A 24,115-nucleotide genomic window follows, 5' to 3' on the forward strand; every position below is an offset into this window, starting at 1 on the left:
AACTATTAAGAATGTTGTAAGATATTTTTAAGTATCTTAGATTGAGGAGAGAGGAGACTGAAAGGAAGCCTTTTCAGGCAAGATACAACTGCCAAAAAATACCAGGAAAGAGAGAATCAGATTTTGACTCCATATGACACTATGAAATTAAAAAATAAGAGATAGATGCAGAAAAAAGACCTATGTATATCAGTATCCCTAAAAAAATCAATAAGCAAAGTTAAAATATAACTGAAAAATGAAAAAAAGCGATACAAATAGGTAGTTCATCAAACCACAAATAGGTGATTATGAAAAGATAAAAGATGATCAACTTCATCCAGTAATCTACAAAACCTAAATTAAGCTACTTTTTCAGTTATCAAATTTACAACATAAAAAGGAAAACTGAAAACAGTATTAATGAGGGAAATGGGTATTACTAACCATAGTGAGAATATATAAATTGGTACAGGTAGTTTTGTTGATAATATGTCACCTATTTAAATGTAAACAATTTTAATTGTAATTCTGTTTCTTGGCATAGGTTTTATAAATATATGTATGTACACTATAAAGTACATAATAAAGTATTTCAAAAATTGTAACCAACAATAGGCAAATCATTGGGTTATTTGTAGTTAATGTGACAGAATATCATTTCAGGCATTAAGAATGAAATAATTCTCAAACTTGAAAGTGCATTAAAATACACCTAATTAGGTAAGTAAAATGCCCATTGTTATCAATCTCAAAGTTCCTGATTGAGTAAACCTGAAACCGCTTATGATTCTTCATTTTTAATAACCCAGAGAATTTTGATAATGCTGGCTACATTTGTCACTCTTTGAAAAATACTAATGTCTAATGTAACATATATTAAGTAGGAAAGTAATTTCAACAAGTTGTATTCTGTGATTTTATTAATGTTTTTTTAAAAATATATTTTTATATGTAAATATGAACAATACATTTATGAAAATAAATTCATGGGAAAATGTCTGGGAGGATACAATTTATAATAGTAGTGATTTGGGGGCAAAAATTTGAGATCTTCGGGGATGGGGGAATGAAAAAAAGGACTTCTATAGTTGCCTTTATAAATCTGATTTATAAAATATATGATTTTATTTTTGTACCAAGAATATTCTTATGTATGACCTGTATATGTTAGAAAAATGAAACATCATAAAAAGGTAATATACTTTTTAATGTCATGAGTTCATATTTGTTTTCAAAATGATAGTTCACTTTTATAGGATTATCAACTATTAAAATGACAAGCTGGTGGTATTTCTAAGCATTCTGTTCCTTCAGGTAAGGCATTTCATTTCTATTTCCTTGCATATGCATGTCTCTACTCTAGATATCTTTTCTAAAATATGACAATAGTTCCAACTCAAGAAAATTGCCTCTTCACAATACAAGGCTTTATTTTCTTGACTTAAATTTAGAGGAAAAATTCTCAGGGATGAATTTTGACATTATCACTACAAAAGCAATAGTTAACCAGAGAACAAATGTAGGTAGGGAGGAATTGCTTCTTTCTCTACTTTCCCAAGGGAAACAAACCACTGATGAGACGAACAAATCAAAGTCTCTTCCTCAAAGACATGGTAGCATTTGGGAAGCATGAGACCTTGGTCAATAGGCTCACTTTAAATAGAAATTACTTCATGAGTTTAAAAGGGACAAGTTATCTAGTAAAGTGGAACATTACTAAGGAATTTATTATTGCAACATGCTATCACTCCATGAAATTAATTGGACAATAATTATATACTTACTGATTTCTTGGTAGCCAAGAACATTATGTATATTTTACATTTTGATATTATAAGATTATTTAAGAAACAAATACAATATATGGCATTATAATGCATGAGTCATGATAAATTATCTTATTAATGGATAACTAGCCTAAATTTTATTCCTAGATGCTTTGCAGAATTAAGAATAAAAAGTAAATTATTTATTTCATATCTAATTCAAGTTCTCACTCTGTTAGGCAATATTTTATAGAATCAATTTTATATCTAGAGAGGAAAACATTGTTTAATCATGTTTTCAACTGCTTAATTTTAGTTGAAGAGAAAAAAAAAATCACAATGATACTCAATTGGGACTCTGACTCCCTAGGTCTAGTGTTTGTCTACTGCAGGTATGCACCATCAATTTTCTTTCTAAAAAATTCTTTTCATTATTTTTCATATAACTCTTCAGTTGTACCCAGGTTTATGTGTTTTATTATACAACTTACTAGTAATCAAATTACTCAAATCTGAGTAATTTAACCCATTTCAGAATTTCCTTCAAAACTGTTCCATCCAGGAAGCCTTCTCTGACTCCAGCAATACTAAAAATAGCCGTCTGGACCACTGTGAACTGAGTTGACTTGAACATCATTCATAAATATGCTTCCTTTTGTGATTAATTAAGCAGTGTCTATATAGAAAACCTATTTTCTTAACTAAAACTGAAGACACATGATCTAAAAATATTTTTTCTCGATTTGGAAGCTTTTGTAAATATTCAATTTGAAGACAATATCAATTTATTTATAAACAATTATTTTTACTGACTATTAAAATAAAATACAATTAATATTTTCCTAAAATATTCCTAATGATATTCCAGAAAAAATAAATTCCTAAAACTAAATCTAGAAACCCTCCATTTGCTTATTGAATAGTTTTGTTGTAGGTAGAAGATGAGCATTGTTCTGCAGCATTTAATAGCTCTAGTTAAGAACCTTATTGACATTTCAAACTATTTGTCACATTCATCTATTAATCAAGAGATATGAAGCTACACTCTTCGGTAAGAAAAGAAATCTGAAAAGATGATGTATCTTCACCCTCAAGACACTTAGTGTAAGATGTACCCATTGACAATGGTTGCGAATGCTCCTTCTGTCCCGTGATTGGACAGCAGGTGGTCAACACTCAAAATATCCTGGCAGGTATATTATTTGGAGTTTTCCCACCAAATTAAACAAACTGATGAGCAAATTAATTGCTTTATTCAGGATGAACATATAGGTCATATTTTAAAAGGATTATATTACAGACTATTTCCAGAAGTAAATACTTGATAAGGATTTAGAATCCCAATATACTATGAGAAAAAGACAAAAGAAATAAACAACAACAATAATAATAAAACACCTAAATCTGAGGATGAAAGAATTCAAATATTTGGTTTAAATTTTGCCAAATGCTAAGGAAAAAACGATTAATTCAGGCATAGAATACATGAATGAAATCTGTGAATCTAAACTTTCATATGAATTACCTGTAAGCTAATTCCAAAACAAATGCTAAAAGTTATCACAAATGTAGCTTGAGGATCAATATTCACACTTAGAATTTTAAACTGGAATACAAATCTTTTTCATTGCCAAATAAAAGAAAGCTAAAATTTAGACCTTCACCATACTGAAAAAAACAAAAGTAAAATACAGTACTCCAAAGAGAAGCAGCTCTTCACCATACTTTACCAAAGACATTCCATTTTTCTACTTTTTATTCCATATAAAAATGCCAATTTTACAATGAATCTGTATGTCAATAAAACTTAATAGTAAGTCTACCATAAGGTTTTAGCAAAAAGCACTCAATATATCGTTGACTAGTCTTAGCCTGTCATTGGGTATAATTCTTCTTACTAATTTGTAGACATAATTTGATTCTCCAGATATTTTAGAGTAATGATTAAACATAAAAACTGATGAATAATCATAAATGATACGATAATCATAAATGATTATGCATCATTATGCAATATTTCATGTATAATGACTATTCAATATTTGGGAAAAAAACAGAAATGACTTAGGATTTTTAAATTATATTTTAGACTGAGTATTCATAAACATACCTGATATATAAGGTCTTTTTGAGGCAAAGGTGGGGATCCTTCTTCATACAAAGGCGGTGGTTTATGTGTGGGTGGAAGATCAATCCTGCATTAGAAAGGTTAAAAATGTGACTGCCATATTTAGCAAAACAAAGGAGGCAGAAAAAAATCAAAGTTCTCACAAGTCAAGGGGATATTTTCCTCATACTATAAAAAAATTATTATTCCATCTTATGTGTTTAACTCACTTCTTATTTTCCTTTAATGTACCAAACAGAAAATGAAAGTAATCATTAATTTTAATGTTTAGGACTAATTTATTCATATTTAATTTAAGAAGTAGCTCAAGTAGAATAAGCATTTTTTGAAAGTTACACTTATGCAAGTAATCTAGTACATGACCAATTTACTTAACTACTGTTTTCACATTGACTATCTCTGCATTTTAAAGGTAATCAAACAAATATGTCATTACACTTTCCTCTAGAGTATCATACAAGTGATTTAAAACACTTTATTTTCAAATAATACTGAAAAAAGTTTATATTGTATTTTGGAAATACTTCCAAGTCTGACTTTCAAAAGACCTCCTTACTCTTAGAATATACATCACACAAATCAAGATTTTCCAGTCTACAGATCATAATCAATCTTGCCACCTGAAACAAAGAAAGGGACCAATATATGCTTAGGAAATGCACTTGTGAACTAAAAACAGATTTAAATATATCTTGTAGTTCTTTATATTTTAGAACATAATTTTATATATATATATATATCTTTGTACTTTTAAAGATTATATATTTTCAGTACTTGTAATTAGTAAATAAAACATAAGACTGACTATATTTAAGGATGAAGGGAATGAAAGCTATAGATAGATACTGATGTAAAAAATTCTCTGTGGTTTAATAATTTCTCACATGGGCATAAAATAATATACTTAATAAACAAATTTTTTAAAATAAACAAAATATTTAAGTGATGCATTAACCTAATAATAAATTGTATTTGAAATTATAGAAAAGACTGTGATAATTTGAGAACAAAGGTACACTATGCTAGTCATTCTCTATTAAAGAAATCGTTTTATGAAAGGTGTCACAATGAAAGAGCACTTTACTGTTATTTATGTAATTTTATTTTTTCACCTAATGAAAATCACACCAAATTCTTAGCTCCAAAGTATCAAAGGACAAACTGAGGATTACAAAAGTAAAGTTACTTTTTCATAGTCAGACCATCAATTTGATCAAGGCAGAGCTGAAACTGACACCCTGATATCTTCAATCCAAAAAGAAAAGAGGGGCAATTGTGCCAGATTAGAGAAGCAGATAATATACAATGCATTTTTAAAGATAAAATGAATTCATCCTTTAAATGCCAGTCTTATATCCTTAATAGAAAAATAAATAAACAGCAGAAGATTTAATGCTAGCCAGGTATGATGGTGCAGGGATGTAATGCTAGCTACTTGCAAGCCTAAGGCAAGAAGATTGCAAATTGGAGGTCAGTCTGGGGAGCTTAGTAAAATTGGACCTCAAAATAAAAGAAAAATGGTGGGGGGCCTGAGGGTGTAGCTAGATACACAGAGAGCTTGCTTAGCCTACATGAAGTCCTGGGTTTGATCCTCAGCCCTGGAGGGAAGGGGAGAATGCCATTTGTATAGATCTGTACAGTTCATAAAACATTATCTTATTCTATTCCCATTATAACCATGTAAAGTAAGTAGAAAAAGTATTATTCATAGTTCACAGGTAAAGCAACAAAACTACTGATAGAACTGAGAATGGAGACATATATCATTTGATTCTGCAACAAGGTGAAATTTCTATTTTATCAAACCATCTCAAAGATTACGCCCAGAATGTTGCTTGTTCCTTGAATAAAAACATGTATATTTTATAATTCACCAAAAACAAGCATTTCTCTTAAAAAAAAAACAAAAAACTTCAAAACTTGATGTATTTAACCACTCTTGGTAGATGAAAGCTATATCTTTATATAATACAGACATACACAATCTGAAGAAGTAAAAAATTAAAAGTTTCTAAGGCATTTTTAAACCTTTAACTAGTACTTCATCAAAGGCCTGCATTTCTAGTCAGAGGATAGGCAACATAAAGTATCAATGTGTAGTAGTGTGGAAAAATGTCTAGTACACTCTGGGTAAAAATGTTGTTTAATTTATATTTCTTTTCTTTTTCTTTTTTTTTTTGAGAGAGAGAGAGAGGGGAGAGAGAATTTTTTAATATTTATTTATTTTTTTTAGTTTTTGGTGGACACAACACCTTTATTTTATTTTTATGTGGTGCTGAGGATCGAATCCAGCACCCCACGCATGCCAGGCGAGCGCGTAACCGCTTGAGCCACATCCCCAGCCCCTTAATTTATATTTTTATGGGATTCCTTGATGTTGTTCACTTTCTAAAATGTAGTTTAAGATGTCATTTTGAAACCACTGCTGTATTTAACAAGTCTTAGATTATTCTAACTTCTCTCCCTTGGACACTTTAAATACATACAGTTGTAAAGGCAGATATAAAGACTAATGCATAATGAATAGTGATAGTAGAACAGAGGCAAAAAAAGTTACCTACACTTTGTCAAGGTAGGATGGTCTCTTTTTCCGAGGAGTGAGCAGCACAGTCACAAAGACCGCAATGATGAAAAGGGCAAGGACAGCTCCAATGACAGCTCCAGCTACAGCTATGGAAGAGGTCTGCTTAAATGGAACATCTGTAAAGTAACAAAAATTAGGCTATTCAAAACATTTTTAAGAGTTCTTGAAATTACATACCTTAATTTCTAAATTGTGCAAATGCTATTTGATTGAAGTATGGTATCCAACAGTCAGTTTATAGGACCCAAAATTCAATTCATTAATTTGAGTACCATTCGGTTAACATCCTTTTTTCTTCCTTATTAAGCACCCCAGTTTTGCTTTTTTCATATTATGAAAATAATATCCCCAATAGATATCAACAATTAATCTATTCTTTATGGTTAAATGTCTGGAGGAGAAAAAAAATATGAAAATAATTTTATACTCTTACTCTAAAAGGTGATCAAAAATCAATATTCTTTAAGAGTCAACCAACAATACATACATTCACCATTTTTATTCTATTAGAATGAAAAAGAAACTATTATTAAAGAAACCAAAAACCTTCAAGAGAAAAATATCAAAAAACACCACAGATCAAATGAATACAGTATAAATAGTGACAGCATACTAAAACATTTTTTAAATTTTTAATATTAATGTTTTAAAACAAGACTAAACATGGCAACAAGGGAAATTCTTTCCTATCTGGCTATTGACATAGCATATCACTTCTGAATATCAACTTCTCTTTCCCAGACTATATCACAAATTTTGTAAAAAAGAATATAATAAATGTATTTAGCAGTTAGCATTTCACACAATGTTTAAAAAATTAAATTGCTATATTTTTGAACTACAAAATGAGTCCACTAAGATTACTATAATAAACTATATTTTAAAATTTAGGAAGTATTAAAGGACATGACCAAACCATGGATCCTATGTATATTATTTTGACAATTTCAGTCGTATTAAATTCAACTAAATTTGTGAGGTGATTCATAAGTTGCAAGTTTCTTTATATACATGATTTTGTTTTATCCTTCTAACCAATAAAAGATATTGAAAATAACATTTTATAAATGAAAAATACTGTGGTTCTAAAGTTGAATGATTTACCTATGATCATTGAGTCAATGAGTAGCAAAGAAAAAAAGAGTGGGAAGGGTAAAAGTCTTCACCCTCATGTCCTTGTTTGGGGAATAATGTTTTCTTTTGCAATGTCTAATGTAGACTTGAATTTTGGGCTACCTATTTGCTAATAAAAGCTTAGTTTTCACTTAAATTGATTTATTCACAAATATTGTTAAACAATTTCAATTACTATCCAGATCCAGATATGGGAAATTTAAATATTAAAGCACTGTAAGGATTGACTATTTCATCTACTTAACATCATGTCATAGTCTTGCCATTTAAGTATGTATTTAGAAGTATCTTCTATTTTATTGTGGCCACATGGTGTGTTAAATGGTCAAAAAGAACATTTTACTTTCCTTCCAATCATAAATATTTCTTCATAAATACTTACTATTCTGCATTTATTTATTAATGTGTCATTTTTTAGCCTCACTCTAGATCTATTGTTGCTCATTAATCTCTAGTATTTCCATTTCACTATGTACTGGATGAGGAAAAAAAATGGAACACAGTGCAAATTTACTCAGCACTTATAAATGTTGAAGATTTGGGATGATTTATGAAAAATATATCCTACATTTTCATTTTCCCCATCACATAAATTACAGCCTTGTCCATTGGTCAGTTTTACCATTGACTGTAAAGGAGATGACTCTACCAATCTTTAATAGCTAAAATTGAGATTCTTAATCTACAGGTCATAACTGAGTTTTCATCAAACTTCATATCTTCAATAAAGGCTTTCACTTAATCTTAGCAATAATCTGAACTTTAGTAGTGCATTGCAAGTATAAAACATAATCATGTATACTTTAATGTCCAAATTCCCAACCCTAGATACAATATTTTAGTATTCTGAATATTCGAATATATATTATTTTTAACATTTTAATTATTACCTTGTTATCCAATTCTGTCACATTAGACTTATCATTTCTAACTCAAGGCGTCTACAGCTGAGAGTTGACTCTATGTATACTACTATACTACTGTATTTCCTTCTATCTTAATTTAGGCATTTTTTTTCACCTAGTTCCATTTATTCCATTTATTCATATTTATCCTCTCTTTTGCATACCTCTTCTTAATATCATAACAGGATGTTGAGTGCTGAAATGAGCAAATGGAAGAAAATTAAGTATGAATCCATTCATCAAACAGATAATGGGGGTAAAATTTGTGTTAAATACATAATGGAATATAGTACGTATTTCCTTTTACAACTCTTTTACTAATTGAGAAAGGGAAATATGTACTATATTTAAGAATATTAAAATTTGAAGGACAGCAGTCAATAAATACAGTATGAAATGCAAAGAGGTAAAAAATATCATGCATTCAAATCATAGGATTTTGATGAAAACTGAGAACTTAGTCACTACACTGCCACTCCAACATCCCACTTAAACACACATATACCACATATATAATTCCAAAAAAAAAAAAAAAAAAACATGACAAGGAAAAAATCAAACATGCTAATTTATAAGTTAGCATTATTAAATGCTAAGCTAGTTTACTGATGGCTGACAAGAAGCAACATTACCACCACTTAAGATGTTCTTAAAGTCTAATAACGTTTATAAGTAAAGGAAAAATAAAAGGACAAAAGTGTGTTACATTGACCATGAAAACTGATGCACACGTCTCTAAAAAGAGTAGCTTGTTGCTATAATAGTAGCCACAATATGCAATGACAACTCACCTCCAAAAAAAAAGAAAAAGAAAAATAGCATTCCATGATAACAACAAAGGTATATCACCTATAGAAGATATCATGTATATAGCCTCTAAGAAAATGTTCAAAATCAATTACAAATCATACTAAAAAAATTTACACAAAAAAATTACTTTTTGGAAAAAGTATGCACATGGCAAATATTACAGACATTAAGGCTTTCTTCATTAACACTGTAATAAAAAATGAATAGAAATGTGAAAGTTAATCAAGCATTATGTGCACACCTAATCCATCTCTGAAAGTGAGACAAGATATTCTTGTTTCTTTTGCAAAAACTTCAGTGATCACATCACACCATTCAAAGATTAATGCAATGACCTACAATCTTTTATTTGCTCCCATACCCACTCCCATTTTTCCCTCCAATTAAATGTATAAATGTTGGGAATCCAATATGGAGCTTCCTGCATGCTAAGCAAGGTTATTGCCAATGAGCTACACATACCAGTCCTTCATTCTTCATTTTTAAACTATCCCTTTAATTTTATCTTAATATGACATCTAAGCCTTTATATCCACACTAATTCTAATCTCTAATATTTATTAAAAATGCTCTATTTGGATCAGGTAAGACGTCACAGTCTCTTATCCAACAAACTACTAAAAATCTAATATGTTCCAAGCATTGTGCTAAGGGTTAGGAATGCAAGAATGAATCTTTAGGTGATCAAAAAAGAAAAAATTCCCAAAGTGAGGTCACAGAATGCATGAAATATGCATGATCAAATCAAGTAAAGAAATTTCACTGCTTATATTTAAAAATAATTCAATAAACTCAATATTCAATAGTGCACAAGAATTGGCTCTGACAGCAGCACTTGGTGGATGGGGCAGATGTTTTACCTGCCACACAAAACACCTGCAGTACTGTTTTTTTTTTTTTTCAGTAGTAGTAACTTGGTTTTTCCTTCTCATATGCATACATCTTATGACAGGAGAGCTCAGCTGAATTAGCTGATACTTAAATTTAACAAACAATTAAAAATGTAAAGGAGGAACTGTATAGGAGTTTCATGTGAAAGAAAAACACCTGACACATGTACTACATGGGGTTATCAGTGCTAATCTGTTATATACCAGTAAGTACTGATTCATTCCTGAAAAGAATTGATATAATGAAGATAATACCAATACAGGTACACTTAACAAAAAATAATGCAAACACCTTATTCCTAACACAAACTTTATCAGTTACATCGTGAAATAAAACTATGGCAATCTAATGAGATGACAAATTGATTAAAAAAAATCAAATACATCAGGAGATCAACTAAAATACAGATTTATATTTACTCATTAACAATAAACCTCACACTAGGGCTGGGGTTGTGGCTTGGCAGTAGAGCGCTCACCTAGCATGTGCAAGTCCTGGGTTCGATCCTCACACTACATAAAAATAAATAAAATAAAAGTAAGACACTGTGTCTAACTACAATATATATATACACACACACACACACACACATACATCACACTAAACCTATACTGGGCTGAAACAACCTAATGCCCAAGGTAACATGATTGTCATTAGCAAGGCACTAAAAAATCCAAAAACCTTGCACATAAAAACAAGCTCTATAAAGAGTCTAAAAAGAGGAGTTGGGATGAATACTGTTGAAGTTCCCAATAATATTGCTTCTTCCTTTTGAATCTAGTTAGGTTTCATAGGTAGCATTTTGGCTAACACACTTAACCAAGTAGTAATATATATTATTGTTAAATCATTGAATCACAAAGTATAAAACCAAGAAGAAAAAACAAATGAAGCACAATCATGTGCTTTTTCCAATGTTTTTAGTAAGAAAAAAGGTTAATTTCAAAGATGAAAGACAGTTATTACCAAAATAATTAAGGTTTTCTTTATTATCGCTTTAATAACAAAACATTAATCTTAAAAAATTATTCCATCAGTTAAAATTGCCATTTTTATAATGTATATAGTCAAGTTGCTATAGTACCACAAATATAATTTAAGTATATATGAATTTTTAATGGAGAGTCTAGGAAAGATAAGCAAAAACTAGAATAAAATGATAAAATGTGAAGTGAGTTGTGATGAATGGAACTTGAAACAAAGGATATAGGCAGCAGTTACTAATTCTAAGAAGAAACTTTCATAAATCTATCATTTGAACTGGACTTTGAATATGGACTGGTTTTCCAATGTGCAAAACGGAAGTAAAAGAAACATTTGGTAGGACATAATATCAAAGCACATGGTATGTTAACAAATATAGACATTGAGAAAGTTCCCTGTTAATTGTCTAAGTATTGACTATCAAATGGCTGCTAATATCAAAATAGAAAAACTGGCATTAAGTGCCTTCTAGTGAAAGAATATACACCACCTTTTAAGTAATCTTGGCCAAAAATAAAATCTGAATCTAATTAAAAACTACAGATATTTCTACTAATTTATAGAAAATGTGGAGAGGCATATTTGGGGTACAACTAGAACAACCCAAATTGGGAAAGTGTAGTAAAAATGAAGCAGTTTATCCAACAAATAAACTACAAGGGAAAAATATGGGTAGGGAGGGGAAGTAACACATTTCTAGCAACCACAATATATGCAGGTATACCTAACAAAAAGTAATGCAAACACCTTACTCCTAACACAAACTTTATCAGTTAAATTGTGAAGTAAAACCATAGCAATCTAATGAGGTGACAAATATGATTAGTGAGTGTTTGAACACTCACTACTTGCTATTAAGGTATTTGATATAATAATGATACTATGGTTAATTTCTCAACAGTCATTACCTTTCTAGGGAAACATACTGATTTATTATACTAATGAGGGAATGGCAAGGAGTTCATGGCTAAAGGTTTAAATGAAACAAAATTGATGGTAAATTTTACAATAATTGAAATGAGAAAAAAAGTTAATTATTCTCATTTTTGTATAATTTTCTATAATAAAATTATAAAAGTTATTCTCCTAAAAGTCACTTGGTTGGCTTCATCCAAGTGCCTAGCCAGAAGGAATAGCATTATTAGCTAAAAGCCATGTGAAATAAGATTATTCCAAAATTGAAACACGTTTTACCCTTTCAAAATGAAATGAACATGAATCACCAAGGTTCAAGAAAAGACTCCTAAAGATAGATAGATTATATATATATATATATATATATATATATCAAAAGCTTTTGTACAACTATGTTTGGTTTCAAATCTTGATGGAAACATATCACCACTCAGGTCAAAGTAGGTATGTACTTTAAAAAAATAAAAATCACTTCATGGCTTTTCTTTAAATAATAGAAGAAATCAGAAGACGTTTTTTAAAACATAAAAATTTGTATTGTGTGGACACTATTTTCTAAAGACTCTTATGAACAAAATTTTACTGGCATAACAAGAGGGAACACAATAATCCAATTTGTATGTTATTCAAAAAATGGCTTCTTGTTCTAACATAATGTAAACTTTAAAATATATATATATATATATATATATATATATATATATATATATATATATATAATAATTTTAAAATGTCAGAAATAGGAATCGGGAGAAACAATTCTAAACAATGACATTTTTAATCAAAACTGTTCACAAGCAATATGTAAACATCACTAAATAGCAACATAAATACCATTCAAAATATATTAATTTCAACTGAAAGCCAATACAGTTATCCATCAGTATCCACAGAATTAGTTCCAGGATCCGTGATACCAAAATCTGGGGATGCTCAATTCCTTGTAATTTAGTATCTGCATATATCTTCTTTTATAATTTAAATAATATCTAGATTACTATTACCTAATGACATGTAAATAGGTGTTATATTCTATTGTTTTAGGGAGTAATTACAGGGAAAATAAAAATGGTACATGTTCTTTACAATTTTTTCAAACATTTTTGAATGCTATTCATGAGATGATATATATATGGAATCAAATGGTTAAAGTCAAATTTTAATGACTAACGTGGCAACCTACATGCGCCTCCCAAACTTTATTTACCTATGTTCTTAACCTGATTATTGGGAAGAGAAATAAGCCACATTCTAATTCCCACAAATCTTAAATCATATTTTGATTGTTAATTAAAGAAAATACATCACATACACACACATATACACCACTGGTAAGCAAAATGAGGATGAAGGTAATACAAAGTCAGTCTCAATATGGAAAAGTACTTTGAGTATTTTTAAACTTCAATAGTTTGTTGCATGACTATTGGAGCTAACACACAATATGAAAACTGCAATTAAACTCAAACCCAACATGTCAAAAAATTTGAGAAAGGACCTTTTCATGGAGAGTGCATTTCTAGTTGATGAGTAAATAGAAAAAAAATATTCAATTTATACTCTATTCCCCTACTAGAATTCACATTTCAATATGGGTACCATTTCTTCCTTTCTTATACTGTACATTGATTACTTCCACATAATAACAACTTCTTACATGTTCATATATTTTGTTTTAGCAGTATTTACCAAAATAAAAATGAAACTCAAATCACATTTTCTTGCATGTGAAACGGCCACATTTCTGTTTTTGCACTTCCATTTTGTACTTTCTATGGTTCCTTAATGCAAAACATGTAGCCATCATTACCTTAAACTTTACTACAAATGGCTATCAGAAGCTAGATTTACTACCAAAAATCTTAGTGGTTTCCTTAATATCAAAATTATCAAAAATAAAAAGTTCTGTTAGGCATATGACAAAAACTACAGAGTCAAAAATCATCTTTAAAGTTAGCCCCTAGCCTACTAAACATTTCAGTGTATTTTAATAAAATGGTAGGAAAAAAAGAGTTGTATTTATTTTCATTGTATTATTGAAATACTTTAACCAGTAGGAAAAAAAATCCTAAAGGAAAAATGGTTGAAAGCATATGAAAAGAAAAAAATGTAAATATCGCCCCAGAATAGTAGAAATCATTCCTTTATCTTTTCCAAGAAGGTACTAGAATTTCATATATACCTAATAATTAGCTGGGCACATAACTGATATTCAAAAATTAATTTAACAAAAATGTTTATTTCATGTAACTATTTATGTTTACAAACCATTCCCTATGTACAGTACCATATATACATAAACCTCTAGTAAGCAACAGTGCAATGCTTCCAAAACATCTTAAGCACCAGTATAGGATTCCTAAAACTTTGAAACCTTTTGGTACGCCACATGATTCAGATTAAGGATACAGAACATATCAAATACTCACTTCTGTGTTTTCAAGTTGCCTTCTCCCACAAAAACAAAACAAAAAAACTAACCACATAAGATGACAAAGTAAAAAGGTTATAATCAGTAAGGAGATATTTTTGAAAAACAGTTCTTGAAATACATTGCTATTTCTTTCAGATTATACTCAGATTGAGATTTACATAAAATCCTAAACATGACTATTCAGCTCATATTCATACAGCATTTCCAACCCTTATTTATAAAGATAATTTTGATCAGAAAAGCCACAAAATTACAAATTTACATTTTTATGAGAAGAAATTTTAGACCTATCTTTCTTGTGACTGATATCTCTGCTGATATTTAAATTAAAAATAAAGTTATTTCAATCACATTGTATTATTAACATTTCCTTCCAATGACTTAGACTAAGAAGTCTTAGTATCTGCATATAAGTGGTTAAACTATATTAAAACACAGACATTTTAAACAAGGTAACCATGAACTTAACTTTATTCCTTAAACTGATATTATAGACTTATAAGTATTAGGGAAGAATTTCTAATTTATGCAAATACTTCTAAAGAAAACTGGTTCATTATTATTTAAAATAACGTTTTCACTACTTGCATGTAAGACTTTTGCCTTCTATACCACATTTTTGATTTGATAAGGATTGGGAAGCATGGGTGGTTGGGAGGGTTAATAAAGTACCTACTTCACCTTTTTGTTAAAAAAAATTTATTTGATTTGTGATTCTCCTAATGATTCTACTTCTACTTCACTGCCCTGGTAAAACATTTATTCTACACAGTCTTTTTTTTTTTTTTTCCTAATGAATCAACAAAACACATTCTCTGGACCTCAAAACAGCTGTCTTTATGATTACAAATTTATAGAATTCCACTGTAGAAGTCATTTAACTACCTCCCAAAGATGATTCACATTTCAAGATTTAGATAACATTTCTTTCTCAAAACATACATGATTCTGGAAAGAATACACTTAATGAATTCTGTAAAAAAAAAAAAAAAAAAAAAAAACCAAAACAAAACAAAACAAAAAATACCCCTCATGATGTTTCCAGTTTTAATTGGAGAAAGAAAAATCTTAAAACACATACATACATTTAGGAGGAAATAAGAGGAAAAAAGGGATGGACTGCCAATATTCATCAGCAAATATTACCAATTGGTTCTACAATTCAAAATTTTCTAGTTAAATTCCAAGTTTCCAAGTTTAATTTTTTTCCTGTACATTTACCCGTTTGAACAACATCAACATTAAATAACTTAAACAAGATGGTGTAGAAAATCCTTTGTACAGATTCCTGGCTGAAATACCTCATCTCTAAAACTGGTATGCCGGTATAGTGAAATGCCCTTTCTGTTCTGTATTTAATTGTGTACCATATGTTCATTACTACTTGTATATTTAAACTATTTGTATAAAGCATTAAAATAAGGCTACTGCTTAATGTACCAAAATTCATGTTCACAGGACAATTTCAAGAACTGTCTCACAGAGATGACAAAAACTGTAATAATTATCATGTTTAGAAGGCATGTATTTTATTACTCTTCTATGTATTTGAGACAAAAATATTGACCAGCTAATGATACTCTTTCACACATCATGTTGATGGAGTTTACTACCACAGTTTTAGTGCAACAAAATATCTTTGAAAAGCCATTCTACAGTAATTATGGCAAGGCTCATTAAAATGCAGAGGTAAAGATTTCATTTGTATAGAAACTTAGAAAATAATGTTTGAAAAGGAAAGATGTTCCATCAGGCTGAATATTTTTAGTATACTAAAAATATATATAAACATATTTTGAATTGCCTTTATAGTCAATTTTGATGTAGTATCATTTAGTGGTGATAAATTTTAAGAGGTATATGTTTAACAAACATTATACTTGAGATTATAGTCTTAGGTAAACATTTAATACACAATGCCAAGGTAGTTTCTTTTTGTTTTTTTTTTTTTTTAATTTTTGTACCAAAAACGTCACACATTTAACGTTGACATTTCTTCTTACCTGTGTGCCTCAGACCAATAAAGTACTCTGCATTAAAATTTAAATCTTGAGACAGTAGTACAGCATTGAAAAAAATTGTAAAGCAGCTCAGATACATTGAACCCAGATTTTACATTTTCATTTGTCAGATTAGAATATAAAAAGCTCGAAAATCAACTTGAAAAAGCTTATTCTTCCTCAAGAAAAGTATGAACAATCTGAAAATGATCAACTAGTATGAATGAAACATTGTACATAGTTAAGTCACATTTAGTGGTCGCTAAACATACCACTCCCTCCTGGAAATTACGGAACCATCTACATGTGAAACTAAGTCATCTTCATTTTCCTCATAATGTTCATCGCTGACAAACTTCATTCCCATTTTTAGATCTTCGTAATAATCCATTGGTCTTTCAAACCTATTGAGATTTTCTACATTGTTCCACTGAGTTTTTTCAGGCTCTTCTAAATAGTCTTTTCGTATAAGATTGTTCACTGGAATTTTGTTTTCTTTTTTTACACTGTCTGGGTAAGAATCAAGCTCATCTTGTTGAAGAACATCTATTTGTGATTCTTTTTGCATATCTGATGGTGGAATGTAGTTCTTGGCAAAATAGTCTCCACGAAACGTCCGTCTTCTCCTATAGCAGAATATTCCAGCCAAAACACTCACAAGTACTATGAAAAGAGCCCCCCCCACTACACTAGCAATGACTGTGCCAATTGTGTCATCCTTAATTGTTGCCAAAGTTGACAATGGGAAAGGCAATTTTTTAGGTTCTGTTGCTAGATCCTCGGTGACAGCAGTTGAGGGATGCCAATGAATTGTAGGCTGAAGGGTGGTAGTAGTAGGAGGATCTAATGGAAACAGTAAAGATAGACAAGACACAGAAAAGCAAAGAATGTCAATGTAGGCTAATTCAGCAGCAAGTTGAAAAGATAGCACAGTTAATGAATATATATTCATAGTAACAATAGTTTTTCATTCTTAATTTGATTAAGATTAGACAGTAATGGTACTTTTATATACTTTTAAAAAATAACAAAACTGACACTTAGTCAGTTACTAATACAGTGAAAAGAATGAATACTAAATAACTTTATTCCAAGTTTAAAAGTGTACTGTACTCTAGGAATAAAAAGTTGCTGTTTTTGTTTTAATGTAGATTATTACTTCAGTGTCTTATATAGAGCTGGCTCAAGCATTATTGTACAAAACATTAAATTAAATTAAGTAATCAAATGTATATTTTCTTAGCGAGTAGTACAAATAAATAAAATGAAAGAATAAAAAACTAAAAGTTTTCTTGATGTCCATCTTTACCTAAAAGGTAAAATCTGAACTTATTTTTCAAAGAATGAAAAACTATAGAATCTTGTTAAGGTGGCACAGTATAAGTTGTTGGTTTAATAATTCTCTCAAAAATATTCTTTCTTAGATAAAGAGTACTCTAAATTTTTATAAAGGAAATATGCAGTAAGGACAATTACTAAGTAATTTAAAAAACATAAATCATGTGTTTAAATTGTGTTAGCCAAATAGCTATTATCAAAAGAGACTGATAAATAAAACAAAGTAAAAATATTATAATCTACAATGTAGTAAAAACCATCTAATACTCCATGATTAACATAGGTGAACACTTAGAAAATTAAGGAATTTCAGCTATACCTACAAAATTTAATATAATTGCTCAAGACAGCATCTCACAAAAAGCTAATATTTTAGAGAGAACATTCAAATAATAATTAAATATTAGATGCAAATGAACCTGTATACAGACATTAGATTACACGAGTAAATAGCCATTAATATTAAAAAGCAACTAAACATGAATAGTAAAAATTAAAGACTGGTTAATTATCAATTAAGTAGTATTTGTAGGTCATGTTACACAAAAAATTCTAAAGTTTGAAGAAAAGATGAGCTTAAAAATCTTGAATATTTTCTTAGATAAAAATAAACGACCCAAATGGTAATATCCTACAATTAATTTTTTAAATGAGTGGTACTGACAGAGTTTTAAAAATGTGATTGTTAGAAAAATACTAAATCTACATGGGTAAGTTATTCTAATATTACAAGCTAAAGAAAAATACTTACTGAAACAGGTTTCATCACGGTATGCCATATGTATAGAATGTGGTAAAAATTTAGCAAGTACAGTATAAAACTTAACAAATAACAGTATAACTAATTTCCTGACTAAAACTGATATAACAGGTAACCCTGGTCAAGTACTCTGAAGTGAGTATTAGTTATCATAGTATATGTAAGAGAATCAAGGAAGAGTTATAATTTTTAAGAACATATTCACTAGCTGAACAAACAAATGTGGAATTGGAAGATTATTTCTAGGATAAAAGGAGTAAAAGCTCATACAATCCAACTTTATAGAATTAAGATAATAAAGAATAAAGAAATACACTAACTTAAATCATTTGTAAGATGATTTGTGTTTTTGAAAGAGAAAGAGTAACAGGGAAGTCAAGTTTTAAGTACTGAATGCCATCTTTAGTGATTCTCAAAGAAAACTATCAAAACAAACTGACATCAGCACATTTAAGTACAGATCTACATAAATTATTTATGATATACATATATTTGTCATATTCCAATTTGGTTTTTTCGTAACTTCTAATATGTTCCTGGGTTTCTCAGAAGAGTGCATATACTTGAGCTGATGAAGTATACACAAATAACTGAACATTTTTACCACATATCCTAAAAATAATAATTGACACTTTTATTTCTACTTGCAAAGTTCTTTATATGAATACTGATGGATGTCTAATGTTCATTTCATTCATTTTCAACAAAATACAGATTTCAGAAAAATCTACTAAAAAAATTAAATTTTGTTTAATTTAGTTTTGTTAGTGATCCTATAAGTTTCAATCCACTATCCTTCTCCTTAATCAATGTTAAATACAGCACAGACATCCTATTAGTATCATTGCATAGAGAATATTTTTAATACTTCATCATTTTGTATTTTAAACATATGAAAATGTATATGAGAATTTTATTTATTTTTAAATTTAGAATGAAAGTCATAATTCAAATGAGGCAAGACTATTTTATAATCATAAACAGGTACTTATTTATCATGATATAAAAATTGTTCCCAATATCATTCCATATTTTTCAGTCAGACACATTTTTAAAATTTTTTTATTGAATGTGTGATAAATGAGAATATAATAGATATATAATGGACTCTAGAACATCCTGATTTCCTCTCTTAAGTTCTTAAGTTTCTTTTTTAACTAATGTCTCCTATCAAACAGAAAAATAGTTTAGTAAGGTAGCTATAGTTTAGTAAAAATAGTCTAGTAATAGCTATAAGGTAGATTTTTGCCTAATAAATAAATTAAAAATCCATGAAAAAATTACATGGATTACTTCTATTTCTTTAGACTTTTATGGGTTGTTTAAATAAACAAATCCATGCATTTTAAAACTTAAGGCATGCTAAATGTTGATTGTTTAGTTTTGACATTGTGTCTCGACCCTCAAATCAGTATGATCTGAAATTCAACTTTTTCAGAGGAATACAATTTTAGGCATAGGGGAGTTTATTTGACATTTAAAATTTTGTTTTTCTATTTTTAAAGAAAATATGAGAAAAATCAGGGAGGAAAAAAGCAAACAAGAAAAACAACGTCCAATATTCAGTATCGGATAAAGAGCCACTGCACCCCAGGATAGTGAAAATATATTAGAGTAGAATCTATATTTACAGTTGAAAATCACAATCATGAATCAAGGGCCTCTTATTCAAAATCATATGTCTAACAGTATGGGAAAATGGGTAATAAAATTTAAAACAATTTGACTCACAGTTGTTAACTCTACTGTGTTCTAAGTAGAACTTTGAGACTCATCATAAGATATATTTCTTTTATATTTTTAAAAATCATTTCTAAAAGTTTAAGGTGTCTATTTCAACAATACTGAGGTAAAATTTTCTAAAGTTTACAATGAAAAAAATAACTGTTTATTCTGTTTTAATTATGGCCTTTTATTCTGATTTAAAAGGTTTTACGAAATAGTTAATTTTTTTAAAGCAATATTATACCCATGATTCTTGGTAAACTCCAAGAAACTCTTACCAAAGTAAACTAAACCTGGCATAGTATACTGTATTGTGTAGACTCTTGGGTAGAAAGGTAAAGTCTAATTCTTGATCACTTGGAAGAAAATCATTTCACATACTGCTTTCTTCTTCTGAAATATCTAGCAATAATTAACTAATTTTCACATTTTCTTAAAATTTGATTTTCATTCTTATAAAGATTTAGTAGATGTTGATTTTTAAAAATGTGTAAAGTGATCAGTCCCTTAATTAAGGCAAATAAAATTACATAAAAGCAAATTCTGGAATTTTAATTCTTTCCTGCTTATTCTCTTCTCAAACTTATTCATTCATACATACATACATAAACAAAAATGTACCGAATACCTATTACATTCAAAACTGCAGATGATGGAAATACAACAGTGATTAAAGTGGACAAAAATTCTTCCCTCTTAGGACTTAAATTCTGGTGAGTGCAAAATTAGACAAGCATATGAACACAATATGCAGTATGTCACATAGCAATAAGTGTTTGAGAGAAAAGTAAGGCACAGCAGGACAAAAAGGGGTGAAAGAGTAAGAAGAGAAGATTTTCAATTTTACAATCATGAAAACAGAAAGACCTTACTCAAAAATGCAGTACTTTATCAAAGACCTAAAAGATGTGGGGTAAATAGGTATGAAAATACTCTTGTGGAAGAGCACTCCAAGCAGTAGAAACAGAAAATGCAAAGACTGATGGGCAGAAATATATCTGTCGTGTTCAAACAAGAAAAAAGAGGCCAGTATGGCTGAGCTAGTGAGCAAAGGGTATATAAAAGAATGAGGTCAAAGAGGTAATTTGGTACCAGAACAAGTACAGAACCTTGTAAGTCACTATAAAATTTTGGTTCTCAATGTAGGTAAAATGGAAAGTTCACAGAAGGTTCTGAGAAGAAGAACAACATGATTTGGCATAGTTCTAAAATGATCACTCTGGTTGCTCATCTGATGACAGATTAAAGGATAACAGATTCAAAATGGGAGATATTAAATGACTATGTTAATACTGATGTTAAAGAGTTGCTGATGGCTTGGATCATCGTGGTAGCAGGGAAGTGGTAGATAACTGATAGAATTCAATTTAATGCAATGGGAAAGCTGACACGGATTTCTTTATGGACAGCATAGAGTCTGAGAGAAAAAGTAAAATTAACGATACTTTCAAGACTAGAACTACAAAAAATTGAGTTAGAAAACCTGTAGAAAAACAGGATTGGTGTTAAGAGGCAGGTATAAGATCAGAATTTCATTTTTAACATGTTAAACTGTAAATGTCCATTCAACTGCTACATATAGTTAATGATCATTAATAAGCAGTTGAAAATACAAATCAGTGATACTGTGAAGTGGACGCAGAATGCCAAAAAGATATAAACTTAGGATATCATAAATGGAATTAGCATATATTAAGAGCGTCCAAATTGAGTTCTATTAATAGGAGTACAGGAAAGCCTAAAATTTACAAATAATATCCCACACCAAACTGTACAATAGGCACAAAAATAAACAGACTTCAGGTAATTACATTTTAAATATGTGTTTCCTATGGCTTATCCCCTAATGGAAGAAAGACATTTACTAATGGTTAATCTCCCTCAGATTTCCACAAAAGCATTGTTACTAGCAGAAAGAGGTAGGGATGTATATAGCACTAAGCTTCTTGCAGGTATAATACAAAAAAATATTTGAGTCTATCATTGTGCTAGGCACTAAGATAATTGCTGAGTATACAGTAGTGGATAAAATAAATACAAGGTGCTTAAATTTGAGGATCAATAATAAACAAATATGAAAACAACTATAAATTGTGGTGAGTACTATGAGAAAATAATATAAGCTCAGCTTGAATGATTACATAGGTCTGAGAATATAACATTTAAGCAATCATGAAAAATTTTATATCTCTAATTTATTTACTTTTAGATTTAAAGAGATAAAACTTTAATTACCCATTCAACAATTATCATACAAATCTGCAATTTAGATTCTATTATACTTTCCCCTTAATTTTCCATTTGTTAAACATATAGCTTGATATATACTTACAGTTAAGTAGTTACCCAAAATAATTTATATATTGTTTCTAAATAAGGATTCCATTAATAATTGATAACTACAATGTGAATGGCCAAATTCATATTCAGCCAAATTAACATTTGATGAGACAAATAATAAGTGAAAGCCTAAGTTCTTACCAGCTTAACAACTGACCATAAGAAAAAAAGTACATTCTATTTCATTAAAATATTTTCAAGAGCATTCCTACTTCACCTCTCAGTAACCCAACATAGTCAGGTCGAAAGTAATGTTATTTAACAAAGCAGGTTATCAAAGTTAATATCCTATTTTATTTATCAGACAAATGTATGCAGAGTATTCAGCAAAGGGGGAATAGAAAATCACCGTTCTTTGTTTAAAGACAAAAGAATTTAGAAAGGCACAATACCTATAAAAGAAACAAGTAGGACTGGGACTGTGGCTCAGTTTTAGTGCACTTTCCTAGCATATGTGAGGCACTGGATTAGATTCTCAGTACCACATAAAAATAAATAAATAAAATAAAGGTCTATCAACAACTAAAAAAATATTAAAAAATAAAAAAATAAGTAATACAACTTAACTGAAAACTATACATATTAAAATATATATAAAGCTATATAGATATTTTGTAATTTCTTTAAGAATACCACCTTATATATGTATTTCAGACAGGTATTACTTCATCATATGCCTTTTATATATCTGGAAAACTTTACACTGATGAATCTATACCTTTATTACTGTATCACATTATTATATAATTGTTACCAAAGGAATATTTTAAGTAAGGTATTTTGCAAGTAGACAGTAACTTACCTGAAATGTAGATGACCTTTTGATCACTTCTTTGACCAAGGGAATTGGTCACTTTACAGACATAAACACCAGAATAATTGAAAGTCAGTGGATGGACAAAATGAAGAGTATTGTCTGAAGCCAACAAACCATCAAGCCATTGTCCATCCAACCTAGATTTTAAAAAGCATAAAATTATTTTAAGTATCTTCATACAGAATTTATTGACAATTATTTTTTAAAAAACATTAATTTTCGATGCTAGTAAAATAATCATTATATTTCAGATACAATTAACTATGAAACAAAAACACATAAGAAATTTTCATTTTAATAAATAAGTATTAGAGAAAAGTCCATTAAGTATACCTATTCTTTCCAAATATTAATCCATGTAAGTGTAACTAGATGGACAGAATAGAATAGGAAGAAAGAAGAGAAAAAATTGGTTTTAAAAATATGTATTCAGAAAACTACAAATTAGAAAAATATTATTTTATGGTATTATCAATAATTTCAAAGCAATTAAAATTCTCCATGAATTATGAATAAACATAAACAAACTACAATTTTCTTAGTGAAAAGATGTTTTGGCATCTTCTATAATATAGTTATAGAGAGCATACAAAGATACAAAC

At 29.3% G+C, this 24,115-nt stretch overlaps 1 protein-coding gene across 3 annotated transcripts in view; it reads right to left on the minus strand.

The window, feature by feature from the left end:
* The window catches only part of Nectin3 (nectin cell adhesion molecule 3), a 150,886-nt gene that overhangs the window by 58,463 nt on the left and 68,308 nt on the right, over nucleotides 1-24,115 (minus strand). For 2 of the 3 annotated variants that reach the window (XM_046464028.2, XM_058585466.1), the window contains exons 5-7: nucleotides 23,499-23,650; nucleotides 6,438-6,576; nucleotides 3,859-3,943 (exon numbers count right to left, since the gene is read on the minus strand). In XM_046464028.2, the coding sequence (XP_046319984.1) occupies nucleotides 3,859-3,943; nucleotides 6,438-6,576; nucleotides 23,499-23,650 (376 nt within the window). Of the gene's footprint in view, nucleotides 1-3,858; nucleotides 3,944-6,437; nucleotides 6,577-14,318; nucleotides 17,377-23,498; nucleotides 23,651-24,115 lie in introns of those variants that run through there. The other variant, XM_046464027.2, reaches the window with a different exon arrangement.

The sequence above is a fragment of the Marmota monax genome, unplaced genomic scaffold (assembly GCF_021218885.2).
Source record: "Marmota monax isolate L192 unplaced genomic scaffold, Marmota_monax_Labrador192_F-V1.1 WCK01_AAM20220418_F8-fsc00156, whole genome shotgun sequence".
In the NCBI taxonomy this organism is placed as follows: Eukaryota; Metazoa; Chordata; class Mammalia; order Rodentia; family Sciuridae; genus Marmota; species Marmota monax.